This window comes from Physeter macrocephalus, chromosome 2 (genome assembly GCF_002837175.3).
Source record: "Physeter macrocephalus isolate SW-GA chromosome 2, ASM283717v5, whole genome shotgun sequence".
Classification (NCBI taxonomy): Eukaryota; Metazoa; Chordata; class Mammalia; order Artiodactyla; family Physeteridae; genus Physeter; species Physeter macrocephalus.
Genome location: NC_041215.1, coordinates 44331248 through 44346932, shown reverse-complemented (window position 1 = coordinate 44346932; position 15685 = coordinate 44331248). Strand labels below are relative to the sequence as shown.

The 15685-nt window shown below is 36.7% G+C and overlaps 1 protein-coding gene across 1 annotated transcript in view; it reads right to left on the bottom strand.

Moving 5' to 3' along the window:
* The window catches only part of THSD7B (thrombospondin type 1 domain containing 7B), a 773362-nt gene extending 758656 nt beyond the window's left edge, over positions 1-14706 (bottom strand). The window contains exon 1 of the mRNA XM_024122279.2: positions 14568-14706. Within this exon, the coding sequence (XP_023978047.1) occupies positions 14568-14706 (139 nt within the window). The remainder of the gene's footprint in view (positions 1-14567) is intronic.
* Positions 14707-15685: the final 979 nt, after the last annotated feature.

The window sequence follows — 15685 nt, the reverse complement described above, 5'->3', positions numbered from 1 at the left end:
GTCTTACCTTGTTGTTGTTGATTCATTTATATTTTTATTTTTTCTAATAAATCTTTTATTTTTCTAATTTTATTTTCTTCTTTCTACTTTGTTATTGTTCTGCTCCTTTTGGCTTGTTCCCCCCTCCCTTTTTTTTCTTTTTTCAGTTGTGGTTTTGTTTTACATTGTTGCAGTTTTTTCAATTACATTTTTATTTTTCCTAATATATTTTTTATCTTTCTAATTTTGTTTTATTTTTTATTGTTTGTAATTATACTCCTTTTTTCTTTTTTTTTTTTTCTGCCATGCCACGCAGCTTGCAGGATCTCAGTTCCCAGCTGGAGGTTAAGCCCAGGCTCCAGTGGTAGGAGCACTGAGTCCAAACCGCTGGACTATGAGAGAACCTCAGACCCCAGGGAATATTAATCAGAGTGAGGCATCCCAGAGGTGTTCATCTCTGCACCAAGACCCAGCTATACCCAACTGCCTGCAAACTCCAGTGCTGGATGCCTCAGGCCAAACAACCAGTAAGACAGGAATACAGCCCCCCCACTTCAAGAAAAAGAAAAAAACGAAATGACAAAAAAATATGTTACAGAAAAAGAAGCAAGGGAAAAACCTACAAGACCAAATAAATGAAGATGAAATAGGCAACGTACCTGAAAAAGTATTCAGAGTAATGATAGTAAAGATAATCCAAAATCTCAGAAACAGAATGGAGAAAATACAAGAAAAATTTAACACTGATCATGAAGAACCAAAGAGCAAAGGGCAAACAAACAGTGATGAGCAACACAAGAACTGAAATTAAAAACACTCTAGAAGGAATCAATAGCAGAATAACTGAGGCAGAAACATGGATAAGTGAGCTGGAAGATAAAATAGTGGAAATAACTGCCAGGGAGCAGAATAAAGGAGAAAGAATGAAAAGAATTGAGGACAGAGTCAGAGACCTCTGGGACAACATTAAATGCACCAACATTAGAATTACAAGGGTCCCAGAAGAAGAAGAGAAAAAGAAAGGGTCTGAGAAAATATTTGAAGATTATAGTTGAAAACTTCCCTAACATGGGAACGGAAATAGTCTATCAAGTCCAGGAAGCGCGGACAGTCCCATATAGGATAAACCCAAAGAGAAACACGCAGAGACACATATTAATCAAACTATCAAAAATTAAATACAAAGAAAATATATTAAAAGCAGCAAGGGGAAAGCAACAAATAACATACAAGGGAATCCCCATAAGGTTAACAGCTGATCTTTCAGCAGAAACTCTACAAGCCAAAAGGAAGTGGCAGGACATATTTAAAGTGCTGAAAGGGAAAACCTACAAGCAAGATTATTCTACCCAGCAAGGATTTCATTCAGATTCAATGGAGAAATCAAAAGCTTTAGACAAGCAAAAGCTCTGAGAATTCAGCAGCACACAACCAGCTTTACAACATATGCTAAAGGAACTTATCTAAGTGGGAAACACAAGAGATAAAAAAGACCCAGAAAAACAAACCCAAATCAATTAAGAAAATGGTAATAGGAACATACATATCAATAATCACCTTGAATGTAAATGGATTAAATGCTCCCACCAAAAGACACATACGGGCTGAATGGATACAAACACAAGACCCACATATATGCTGTCTACAAGAAACCTACTTCAGACTTAGGGACACATACAGACTGAAAGTGAGGGGGATGGAAAAAGATACTCCATGCAAATGGAAATCAAAAGAAAGCTGGAGTAGCAATACTCATATCATTTAAAATAGACTTTAAAATAAAGAACGTTATAAGAGATAAAGAAGGACATTACATAATGATCAAGGGATCAATCCAAGAAGAAAACATAACAATTATAAACATTTATGCACCCAACATAGGAGCACCTCAATACATAAGGCAAATGCTAACAGCCATAAAAGGGGAAATCGACAGTAACACAATAATACTAGGGGACTTTAACACCCCACTTATACCAATAGACAGATCATCCAAAGTGAAAATAAATAAGGAAACACAAGCTTTAAATGACACAATAGACCAGATAGACTTAATTGATATTTTTAGGACATTCCACCTGAAAGCGGAAGAATACACCTTCTCCTCAAGTGCGCATGGAACGTTCTCCAGAATAGATCACATCTTGGGTCACAAATCAAGCCTTGGAAAGTTTAAGAAAACTGAATTCTTATCAAATATCTTTTCCGACCACAATGCTATGAGATTAGATAACAATTACAGGAAAAAAACACTAAACAACACAAATAGATGGAGGCTAAACAGTGTGCTGCTAAACAACCAAGAGATCACTGAAGAAATCAAAAAAATAAAAAAATACCTAGAAACAAATGACAATGAAAACATGACGATCCAAAACCTATGGGACACAGCAAAAGCACTTCTAAGAGGGAAGTTCATAGCAATTCAAGCTCACCTCAAGAAACAAGAAAAATCTCTAATAAACAATCTAACCTTACACCTAAAGCAACTAGAAAAAGAAGAACAAAGAAAACCCAAAGTTAGTAAAAGGAAAGAAATCATAAAGATCAGAGCAGAGATAGATGTAATAGAAACGAAGAAAACAAGAGCAAAGATCAAAAAAAGTAAAAGTTGGTTCTTTGAAAAGATAAACAAAATTGATAAACCTTTAGCCAGATTCACCGAGGAAAAAGGGAGAGCCCTCAAATCAATAAAATTAGAAGTGAAAAAGGAGAGATTACAACTGACACTGCAGAAATACAAAAGATCATAAGAGACTACTACAAGCAACTTTATACCAATAAACTGGACAATCTGGAAGAAATGGACAAATTCTTGGAAAAGTACAACCTTCCAAGATCGAACCAGGAAGATTTAGAAAATATAAACAGACCAATCACAGGTAATAAAATTGAAACTGTAATTAAAAATCTTCCAACAAACAAAAGTCCAGGACCAGATGGCTTCATAGGCAAATTCTATCAAACATTTAGAGAAAAGTTAACACCTACCCTTCTCAAACTCTTCCAAAAAACTGCAGAGGGAGGAACACTCCCAAACTCATTCTACGAGGCCACTGTCACCCTGACACCAAAACCAGACACAGATATCACAAAAAAAGAAAATTATAGACCAATATCACTAATGAACATAGACGGAAAAATACTCAACAAACTACTACCAAACAGAATCCAACAACACATTAAAAGGATCAAACACCATGATCAAGTGGGATTTATCCCAGGGATGCAAGGATTCTTCAATATACACAAATCAATCAATGTGATACACCATAATAACAAACTGAAGAATAAAAACCATATGATTATCTCAATAGATGCAGAAAAAGCTTTTGACAAAATTCAACATCAGTTTATAATAAAAACTCTCCAGAAAGTGGGCACAGAGGAAACCTACCTCAACATAATAAAAGCCATATACAACAAACCCAAGGCAAACATCATTCTCAATGGTGAAAAACTGAAACCATTTCTTCTGAGATCAGGAATAAGACAAGGATGTCCACTCTTGCCACTAGTATTCAGCATAGTATTGGAAGTCCTAGCCACAGCAATCAGAGAAGAAAAAGAAATAAAAGGAATCCAAATTGGAAAATAAGTAAAACTGTCACTGTTTGCTGATGACATGATACTATATATAGAGAATCCTAAAGATGCCACCAGAAAACTACAAGAACTAATCAATGAATTTGGTAAGGTTGCAGGATACAAAATTAATGCACAGAAATCTCTTACATTCCAATACACTAACAACGAAAGATCAAAAAGAGAAATTAAGGAAACAATCTCACTTACCATCACAACAAAAAGAATAAAATACCTAGGAATAAACCTACCTAAGGAAGCAAAAGATCTGTACTCGGAAAACTATAAAACACTGATGAAAGAAATCAAAAATAACATAAACAGAGAAACATACCATGCTCCTGGATTGTAAGAATCAATATTGTGAAAATGACTGTACTACCTAAAGCAATCTACAGGTTCAGTGCAATCCCTATCAAATTACCAATAGCATTTTTCATAGAACTAGAACAAGAAATTTTACAATTTGTATGGAAACACAAAAGACCCCGAAGAGCCAAAGCAATCTTAAGAAAGAAAAACGGACCTGGAGGAATCAGGCTCCCTGACTTCAGACTATATTACAAAACTACAGTAATCAGAACAATATGGTACTGGCAGAAAAACAGAAATATAGATCAATGGAACAGAACAGAAAGCCCAGAGAGAAACCCACACACATATGGTCACCTTATCTTTGACAAAGGAGGCAAAAATATACAATGGAGAAGAGAAAGCCTCTTCAGTAAGCAGTGCTGGGAAAAATGGATAGGTACATGTAAAAGAATGAAATTAGAACACTTCCTAACACCATACACAAAACTAAACTCAAAATGGATTAAAGACCTAAATGTAAGACCTACACTATAAAACTCTTAGAGGAAATCATAGGCAGACCACTCTATGACATAAATCACAGCAAGATCCTTTTTGACCCACCTTCTAGACTAAGGGAAATAAAAACAAAAATAAACAAATGGGACCTAATGAAACTTAAATGCTTTTGCACAGCAAAGGAAACCATAAACAAGACGATAAGACAACCCTCAGAATGGGAGAAAATATTTGCAAATGAATCAATGGACAAAATGATCAAAATGATCAATCTCCAAAATATACAAGCAGATCATGCAGCTCAATATCACAAAAACAAACAAAAATGGGCAGAAGACCTAAATAGACATTTCTCCAAAGCAGGCATACAGATGGCCAACAAGTACATGAAAAGATGCTCAACATCACTAAACATTAGAGAATTGCAAATCAAAACCACAATGAGGTATCACCTCACACCGGTCAGAATGGCCATCATCAAAAAATCTACAAACAATAAACGCTGGAGAGGGTGTGGAGAAAATGGAACCCTCCTGCACTGTTGGTGGGAATGTAAATTGATACAGCTACTATGGAGAACAGTATGGAGCTTCCTTAAAAATCTACCATATGGCCCAGCAATCCCATTACTGGGCATATACCCTGAGAAAACTATAATTCAACAATACATGTACCACAATGTTCATTGCAGCACTGTTTACAAGAGCCAGGACATGGAAGCAACCTAAATGTCCATCAACAGATGAATGGATAAAGAAGATGTGGCACATATATACAATGGAATATTACTCAGCCATAAAAAGGGATGAAACTGAGTTATTTGTAGTGAGGTGGATGGACCGAGAATGTGCCATACAGAGTGAAGTAAGTTAGAAAGAGAAAAGCAAATACCGTTTCTAATGCATATATATGGAATGTAAAAAAGCGGTACTGATGAACCTAGTGGCAGGGCAGGAATAAAGATGCAGACATAGAGAACGGACTTGAGGGCATAGGGGGAAAGGGAAAGCTGGGATGAAGTGAGAGAGTAGCAATGACATATATACACCACCAAATGTAAAATGGATGGCTAGTGGGAAACTGCTGCATAGCACAAGGAGATCAACTCGATGCTTTGTGACAACCTAGAGGAATGGGATAGGGATGGTGGGAGGGAGGCCCAAGAGGAAGGGATACGGGGATATATGTATACATTTAGCTGATTCACTTTGTTATACAGCAGAAACTGACACACCATTGTAAAGTAATTATACTCCAATAAAGACGTGAAAAAAATTAAAAATTAAAAAAGTTTAAAATTATAGAATAAGATATCTTAGAAATTTAAAATGTGCTGGCTGAAATAAAAAATATTCAATGGAAGGGTTGAAAGATGAAATATAATAAATATTTTAGAAATTAGAATAAAAATGCAAACAGAAGAAATAACAATGGAAATATCTAAAATTTGAAGATCAATTAGAGAGGTAAAACATCTGTCTAAGGAGTTTCAGAAGGAAGAGAGACAACAGAGGTAGAAAATCATATAAAAAATAAATCTCAGAACTGCAGAGCATGAGCATATTGCTAAAATATTCTCCTAATGGCCAGTAAAATAAAGGAGAAAGGACTCACCGCTAAGTACATAATTATGAAATTTCAGAACTTCGTGGATAAAAAGAAGATTCAGAAAGAGGAAAAGAAACAAACAGGTAACATACAGAGGTGAGATCAGAATGACAAAAACTTCTTAGCAACAATACTGGAGGCTGGAATGTGTAGAGCAGAGCCTTCAAAATTCTGAGGGAAAAGTGCTTTTTAACCTTGAACTCCACACCCAAGCTATCAGTCAAGTATATGACAAGCAGAGACCCTTTCAGACATGAAAAATGACTTCCAATGTACCCTATTTTAGCAGTTCTAGAAAATAAAGTAACAAAGGCAAGGAAGAGAACTGGTACTGGAACTGGGAACAAGGGGTTCAAGATGAGAAACTGTGCAGCAGTCCACACTGAATCAGGAGGGCCGAGGGCTGTGGAAAATCTCCCCCAAAAAAACATAATAGAGTGTTTTGAACAGTGCTTAAGTGTTTCAAAAAATTAATATGGGGGACTTCCTTGGTGGTCCATTGGTTTAGAATCCGCCTTCCAATGCAGGGGACACGAGTTCAATCCCTGGTTGGGGAACAAAGATCCCACATGCCGCACGGCAACTAAGCATGTGAGCTGCAAGTACAGAGCCCACGTGCTCTGAAGCCCGTGCCCCACAACTAGAGAGAAGCCTATGCACCACAACAAAGAGCCCACACGGTGCATCAAAATATTCCGCATACCACAGCGAAGGTCCCATGTGCTGCAACTAAGACCCAATGCAGCCAAAAATAAAATAAAATAAGTAAATATTTTTTTAAAAAAGATGCTCCACATCGCTAAAAAAAAAAAAAATTAATATGGGTATGTCAGCTGGAGCATCAGGGGGAAAGCAGTGGTAGACTCGAAGAAGGCAAGGCAAAAGAAAAGATGAGGCAATTTTTAATTTCTGTATAAAACAAAAAGCTGAAAAAAAAGGAGACGGACGTATGGTACACTGCTTGACTCAGCAGAGAACAGTATCTATGTAGAAATAATAATACAATCACTGTTCATTGATCTAAATATTTTGATATAACTACTTTCAAGGGAGGCAATAAAGGAGGGAAAGGGGTAGGTAGATGATAGATAAATCTTCAGCTGACATAGGAGAAAATCAATAAGAAATATTCAACACAAATCAAGAAACATCAATAATGAGTATATTACTTAGAAATATGGAGGTAAACATCAGGATAAACAGTAAAAAGAGTTGACACTGGTGCCTCTGAGGAAATTAAATGGAAGACCACATGCAACTGTAATACCTCTTCATGAGAATTGCAGTAATAGTTAAATGTCTTACTATGTGTACCTATTTCTTTTCATACAAATTGTGTTCAACATCTTTTCCAGAGATGATAAAAAATGGTACTGGAACCAAGGAACAAGAAAATACAGATCATTAATTTTCATATTTACTGATTTATAAGGTTGACTTTGGTTTTCATCATTTCATATCCTCTCTTCAATATATATTGGGTTGGCCAAAAAGTTCATTCGGATTTTTCCGTACCATCTTATAGGAAGATCCGAACGAACTTTTTGGGCAGTCCAATATTTCAAGTTCTAGAATCACATGTATCATATGTTCTATTTCTTCAACTTTTCACTTCTCAACTCCCCTAAATACACACACACAAGACAGTACCCCTCATCTAAATACACACACACACACACACACACACACACACACACACAGCAGTCCAATATTTCAAGTTCTAGAATCACATGTATCATATGTTCTATTTCTTCAGCTTTTCACTTCTCAACTCCCCTAAATACACACACACACACACACACACACACACACACACACACACACACACACAAGACAGTGCCCCTCATTCTACAAGTACTTAATGTGCTGGGGATACTTTATGCAACATTTATTTATGTTCTGGGTACTTGGACTATATCAGTGAATAAAATCAACAACATCTCTCTCCTCAGGAAGCCTCCATTATAGTAATATTTAGAAAAAAATCAGAGTAATTTATTTCAAATTATTTAGGTAATACAGACTTTTTCTGGCTTATTGGGAACATTACCAAATAAGTACTTGTGGCCTCCAAGGAAAAATGATTAGAAGTTTTAGCAGTGAATTCCATGCCATACATTTCTATGCTTTTTGATATCACAGAAATAACACCATTGAGAATTTATTATACACATAGCGCTAAGATAAATTAATAGCCATAGATGTAATTTAAATGATTCCAATTTAATAAAATTCTCAGAAGAAATATTTCACTAACTTCTAGCACATATTCAAGAAATTAGCTTTATCCTAAGAACACTGTATTGTCTCTAAGATTCCTAAACTTAAATATACATATAAATATATAAAATATCATTTTTCCTTAAACTCCTTTCAACTCTGAAAACGTTATTATTTAAGCTATAATTAAATATTAACCTAAGTAAGATCCTTTTTTCTTACCCAACATCATTTTCATAGTCTCGTTTTTTTCTTCCAAAAAGATTAATTTTAACTTATCTACTTAGTTCTTAGAACATTGGTCATTATTCTCACCCTTTTTATTCACCTGGAAGGATCTACTGAAATTAAAACTTTCCAAGCGTCTGTCATATAGAAAGTTTTAGAGCTAAAAAGTCAGCGAGGGCTTCCCTGGTGGCACAGCGGTTGAGAGTCCGCCTGCCAATGCAGGGGACGTGGGTTCGCGCCCCGGTCCGGGAAGATCCCACATGCCGCGGAGCGGCTGGGCCCGTGAGCCGTGGCCGCTGAGCCTGCGCGTCCGGAGCCTGTGCTCCGCAACGGGAGAGGCCACAACAGTGAGAGGCCCGCGCACCGCAAAGAAAAAAAAAAAGTCAGCGAAATCACCTATGACCATTCACTAATAAAGTATATATAGCTGTCAAATTGATCTCACCTCTTTTGTGAGTCTAAAGGGAAAAAGTGTGCAAAAACTGCATAACATAAAAGCAAGAATATTTCAAACATCAAATAATTATGTAATAATGATAAAAATAATAGCTAACATTTATGAGTAGCTACAATACACTAAGTTTCTCAATATATTTGTTTTACTTTGATTTTCAAAACAGTCCTCTTAAGTTATTTACTGCCCTCATTTCCAATAGATAAATAGGGCTCAGAGAGGTTAAATAACTTTCTCCTTTCTAGATGCTTAGGACTTGAATGTGAGTCGGCCTGTGTACAAAGTATACAAAGTATGCTTTTTCTAGTATATGGAGCGACCTCTGAGGATGACTTAAGGCTATTCAAAGAAACTCTCACAAAAAGACAAATATGGATTTTTTTTCTCTCGGACCTCATTATTCACAGAAAATTGTTTTCCAGTCTTTTTATAAATACTTGTAAAATGTAATTTGGAACGGTGAAAATGTTCTGGAAGTAGACAGTGGTAATGTTTCCAACACACTGTGCATATACTAAATGTCAATGAATTGTGTACTTTAAAATGGTTAAAATGGTAAAATTTATGTTATGTGTATTTTACCACCATAATTTTGTTTAATGTCATTTGGCCCAAAGGAAGTAAATTAGAAACTCATCCTTTATATACACAGGATCACAAATTTCAAGGTCGCCTCTTCATTTCTAAGGCTATACATTTAAGTTCTACCTCACTGCTAGGGACTTCCAAACTTATATCTGTAGCAGAGACCTGACTCCTGAATTCAGACCCAACTCCCTGGTCAACATCTCCATGTGAATTTCTAACACACTTAAACATTGAACATGTCCGATACCAAGTTACTCATATTCCCTCCGCACCAGCTCCTTCCCAGTAGCCCAGGTTAAATGATGGCAACTCCACTCTCCTGGTTGCTCAGGGCAAATCCTCAGTATCACCCTTGTATCTCTCTCCCTCCCCCTCCCCACACCAGTAAATCATAATGGTTTTACCTTAAAACAATGTCTCTCAATCTGGGCAGTATTGACATTTTGGGCAGGATAATTCTTTATTGTGCGGGCTGTCCTCTACATTTTACAGTGTTTAGCAGCATCCCTGGCTTCTACCCACAGATGTAGCTAGCACAACCCAGTTGTGACAACCAGTTGTGACATTCCCAAATGTCCCCTGCTGGGCACAATCTCCCCTGGTAGAAAACCATGGCCTTAAATATATCCGACCTTCAACCCCTTCTCACCACCTTCTCTGCCATGACCTTCGTTCAAGCTATTATCATCACTCGTCCTTATTTCTATAGTAGCCTCCCAGCTGGTTTCCTTGTGATCACTTGCTCAACTGACCACCCAAGATAATCCTATTAAAATATTATTTTAAAACAAAGATCATGTCACCACTCTCTTAAAACTCTCCCATGTCTTTCTATCTCACCCAAGAGTAAAAGCCAAAATTGTATTCCAGCCTATGAAGACATACCTGATTTGGGCCTGATTACCCCTCTGACCTGACCTCCTATCACTACCCTCCATGTTCACTCAGCTCCAGCACGGTGGCCTCTTCTCTGGTCCTCAAACATGCCACAGCCACGTCTGCCTCAGGGCCTTTTGCTCTTGTGGTTCCCCCCATCTGGGATATTCCCTGATATCCCCATGGGCGGGGGGATAAATTAAGAATTTGGGAGTAATATACATACACTACTATATATAAAATAGATAAACAACAAGGCCCTACTGTATAGCACAGGGAACTATACTCAATATTTTGTAATAACCTATATGGGAAAAGAATCTGAAAAAGAATATATATATAACTGAATCCGTTTGCTGTACAGTTGAAACTAATATATTATAAATCAACTAGACTTCAATAAAAAATAAATTAAAAAACTACAATGAGAAAAAAACTCTTAGTCTCTCACCTATCACTGCATATCCTTCCTCCTTGCCTTATCTTTCCTCCTAAGCACTCATCACCATCCAACACACTCTCTATTTAACTTCTTGATCGTGTTTATTAGTCTGTTCATGAGGATCAAGGATTTGTCAGTTTTATTCTCAACTTATCTCATGTATTTGTAATAGTGCCTCGCACATAATAAGGTCTCAACAAGGATCAGAGGAATGAATGAACCTCTTAGGACCAATATTGAGAAATTTTTTAAGAGACCACTAGCTATTGTGGCTTCAGAGGCCATGATCTGTTCATCTGATCTGTTCATCTCTACAAAGCATGCAGACATGAATAGCTATGTGTTCACTTAAAACAACAAGCAGCATCACTCCTCATCTGATAGGCTTGCTGACATGATCCTTCTTTCTTGGCATGGTTGTCAAATTGCCCAACACTAAATATAGATCAACAGATCTCATCACAGTGATGACAGGCATTCAACAGCCTTGCCAGATCAATGACCCCACAGCCTACATCTCATCAGACTCTCACGCAGTAGAGAAATCCTTAGCAACATAACATATAACATATCATATATAACATATAATATATGTTATTACCTTATTATGACTTATTATTCATCAATCCATTGTTTTCCAAAGCCAGGACTCACTTAGAAATGCTTCTAATTTGGATGAGGTTGACTAACATCTAAGCTATGGACTCAGGGGAAAAACAATAGATACCAGCAAAGAGCTTAAGTGACTGGCGCCACAATCTAAATCCAGAGAATGGTTTCCAGGTTTCTAAAATAAGGTACATTTATCTGGGTCTCCGGGGAAATCTATTCAAATTCCAGATTACACTGGACCTGAGTTGTTGGATTTGATAATATACTACAAAAAAATGCAGTTAATTTCAACTGCAATCGAGCTTTTTTTAATGCAAATGAGAAATAATAAATCATGCATAAGTAGGTACAGATTCTAAGATGTTGAGGTTGTCTTTGAAGGTGATGACCCAGAATGCTCTGGGGCATATGACTCCTCAAATTGATTTACTGCCTTTAAAATAATGTTGCATTCATGTCAGTATTTATAATAGCAAAAAACTAAAAGCCACTGAAATGCCAGGCAATAGGGAAAGAAAAGATAAACCAATAGGGCACTGTTTAAATAAATTATTAAACAAAAGTACAAAAGAAAACTATGCAACCATTAAAAGATGAAACGGACCCATGTGCACTAATGTGTAATATTCATCAAGACATCATTATATGATAAAAGCAACCTGGAGAATATGATTCTGCCAAGTATGATTCTGATTGTTTGAAACAGTGTTTGTGTGAATGTACAAACAGGTATGTAAAAATTAGATATTTTCAGATCCACATTCTCCACCATTCCACACTTGGCTTCCTGCCCAGGAGGCAGGTCTGTATGGAGGCATCGATGGGTTCCCTTCCCTTGCCTTGTGGCTTCTGGTTGGATTCAGCCAATGAGATCCCTGGCAGGAGATGTGAGGACAAGGACCATTCATCACCTTGAGCCTCTTCCCAACTTTTCTCTGCACTTTGTTTATATCCCTCTAAAGGCCACAGCATCTCTCAAGCATCCTCTCCATAAAAAAGTTTTCTCTCCGGATTCCGGAAACTACCTCCTTCCTTTGCCCCTGCAGACCCAGTGTCATAAAGACTGATACCTGCTCAGGGGCACTCCACAATTCCTGGTAGCTGATCTTAAACCTTGCTCATACTTTCCTACTTCTGTAAATAGTTCTTTTATTAAACTCTTCTCAATGACCTACTTCACATGTACCATTTCTTTTTTTGGCAGAACCCTAACTAATAATTATAGTAAAACTTATGTGTGTGTATTTTGTGTGATTTATATACACAGCTATGCATAGAGATGTACTTACATGTGCAAGGAATGTTTCTGAAGGATATATAAGAAAAGGGAGAGTGGAACACATGGCCTAGACTTTGGCTTTTAATTTTGTATCTCTGAAATTTTGTCAACTTTTAAAATGTCTGATCACATACAAGTAATAAATTGGTAATTGAGAAATGAAACCATATGGGAAAAAATGTATGTTATTACCTTTTTGATGGCACACTAATGAGGGAAAGAAGTAACGAATACCAGAGAAAATGAGAGTGATGACATGGATATTCATTTTGAACAGTGCAAAACATCTGATGGGAAGGATCCTCACTTCTGAAACTTAAGTGTGACAGCTATCAAAGTGTCCATCCCCACTGTAGAGTGGGTCTGTACCAGCTTGTTCCATTGACCTACTTTTAGGAAAGCAGGCCTATTTTTAAAATTTCCTTCAAAATAAGCCAATTTTCTTTTAAATTTATTTATTTTTGGCCGCGTTGGGTCTTTGTTGCTGCATGCGGGCTTTCTCTAGTTCCAGCGAGTGGGGGCTACTCTTTGTTTTGGAAGCCCATTTTCTTAATACATCCCATTCACGTTTCAGATTTGCTACTTTCCATCTTAATTGCACTTTTTTGAGAACTTTAGACAGGAGTACAGTCATATAAATGTGCTTATTTAGATCTGATAAAATGTTTACTCTTTTCTGATTAAAATAAAATAGCCTCATTCAAATAAATGCAATCTTGACTTTTAGAACTATTTCCAAACTTCCTAAAACTACTGTGAGGTAAAAAATGAAAATCATTAATGTGGTATTAGAGCCCACAATTAAATTAATTTATAGGGGCTTTAATCCAATTAAATTTCCTCCAGACTGTATCCCTAATGGTGCTCGGGTTTTACTTAATATACTTTAAAGCATAATTCACATTCATTTTTGCAAAACAATTTAAATACTGCAAATATCACTATTATACATATTTCCATGGTGACATAATATGTTTGCAGTCTATTTAATTTACAGATGATGAGAGTAAAGTGAAAACTCTCCGAGGACCATAGATCTTCTACAATATCACATTTTCCAGTTCTAAGATATCAGGTGTATAAGTTATCTATATTTGTAAGAATGGACTCTTGAAACAGTAATACATATTTTAAATGATCTGATTGTGAAACTTGAAGAAAATTAAAACTTAGGGCAAAGAAAAACATCAGTGATACAAACAGCCAAGATATTTGGGGTTCATAATTTAAGCTGATAAAGTATTAGCCTTTAAATTTAAACAGATCTTTTCCAAAGCCACATTAAGGAAATATCTAAAAAAGAACATAAGTTATATGCAAGTCTCCAAACCTCAACTCAACTTATTCATATACTTATGTACGAGGTAGCTAAGGATCTCAGAACACGTTAAGGCAACGGTAAAATTATAACTAATGGGCAAAATTGTTAGGATAATTTTTCATGCTCCAAAACTTAGATATATAGAATCTATGCTAGAAAACATTCAATAATAAATAGCTAACTAGTTTGTACCCTAAGAGAAAGAGACATATATTACTGGTCCAAAGCATTTTTAGCTGAGGATATCAGCTAAATTCAGATGCCATTTTCGCTACAAATGTGCTGCACAGCGGTGATATATTTGACAAAGGAGAAGCAGATGTAACTATGGAAATCATAACTTTAATTGACAACAACATGAAAATTCAGAAGGATAGCAAGCATCATGGATGGAGGTGACAATTATGCAGGAATAAGAATCAAATGTATTGTAAAGAAGAAGAATCTATTTTTTCCCTCTCTGGAGATTTCCCACTATTCCACACATAAGAAGTACAAGGACGGAAAGAATAGTCTTCTCATTAATGAAAACGGGACAAAGGAAGAGCCAGGACATCCCTACCTGGTTTCCAGATGAACTGATTATCCTTTTTGCCTTCCAAATGAGCTGCATGGGACAGCAAGAAAGAAAGTAACAGAAATAGCTTCCTCATGCTCCTCCATACCCAGCGAATGACAGCCAGATTACCCTTTGGAAACATTCTTCAGATTTTCAGCCTCTTGACTCGCTTATTCCTAAAAGAAAAAAAGAACATCGCATAAGTTTCTTCTGTAAAGAAATTACAAAAACTCACTTGGACTGCTAGAACCTTTAGCATAATGGCATTACAAATGTACCATGACCATAAAGAAAGTTTACAAAATATTAACATTTTAAGGTCAGATGTGAATTAGCCCATGCTTTCAATCCTTACCCATGAAAGGTGTTATCAATTCTAGGGATTCTACAGTCCCCCAATCAGTTTACTTTTGCTTTTAAGAGCAGGGTTGGCAGATACCTGGTTCACTCCCTCCTTCTACTCAGCCAAACTCCTTGAGGAGCCCACGATTTTTGGAGGAAGATCTGTACATACAGCAAAGTCCAAATAGGGCAATGAACATGCTAACAATGGTATTAAGAAAGTGACAGAGAAAGAATGAGGAAAAGGCAATCAGTTCTTCTGTGGTGAGGAAAAAAAAAAAAGGGAAATCTCCACAAGGTAATATTTGAGAGGAGCCAGGGGAAAAGGGCTTGAAGGTGCCAGGAAGGGCATTTCAGGCCAAGAGAACTAGGTGCTGAAATGCATTTTGCGTTGGGGACCGGGGAGCGGGCAAGTGGCTACAGTGAAGGACACATGGGAGAGGGAGGAATGGACAGAGATGAGATTTAGAACGTAGGTTAGGAAGCAAATTATAAAAAGCCTTGAATGTCATGTGAGAGATTTGGGCTTCATTCTGTAAATAATAACAATAAGAATCACAGGAGAGCAAATGACTTTTAAATAACTGACATCAGTGAACATAATGTTCATAACATGATTACAGAGAAATTGAGGCCTGTTATGAAACTAGAGAAATAGTCCACGCAAGTACTGATGAATGAGAGAATCAGGAGAAGTTTGAAAGGTAGTGCAGAGGCTGGGTTTAAAGGATTTGGTTAACAACTGGGTGGGATGTATGAGAGAGAGAGAATAGAAAAGA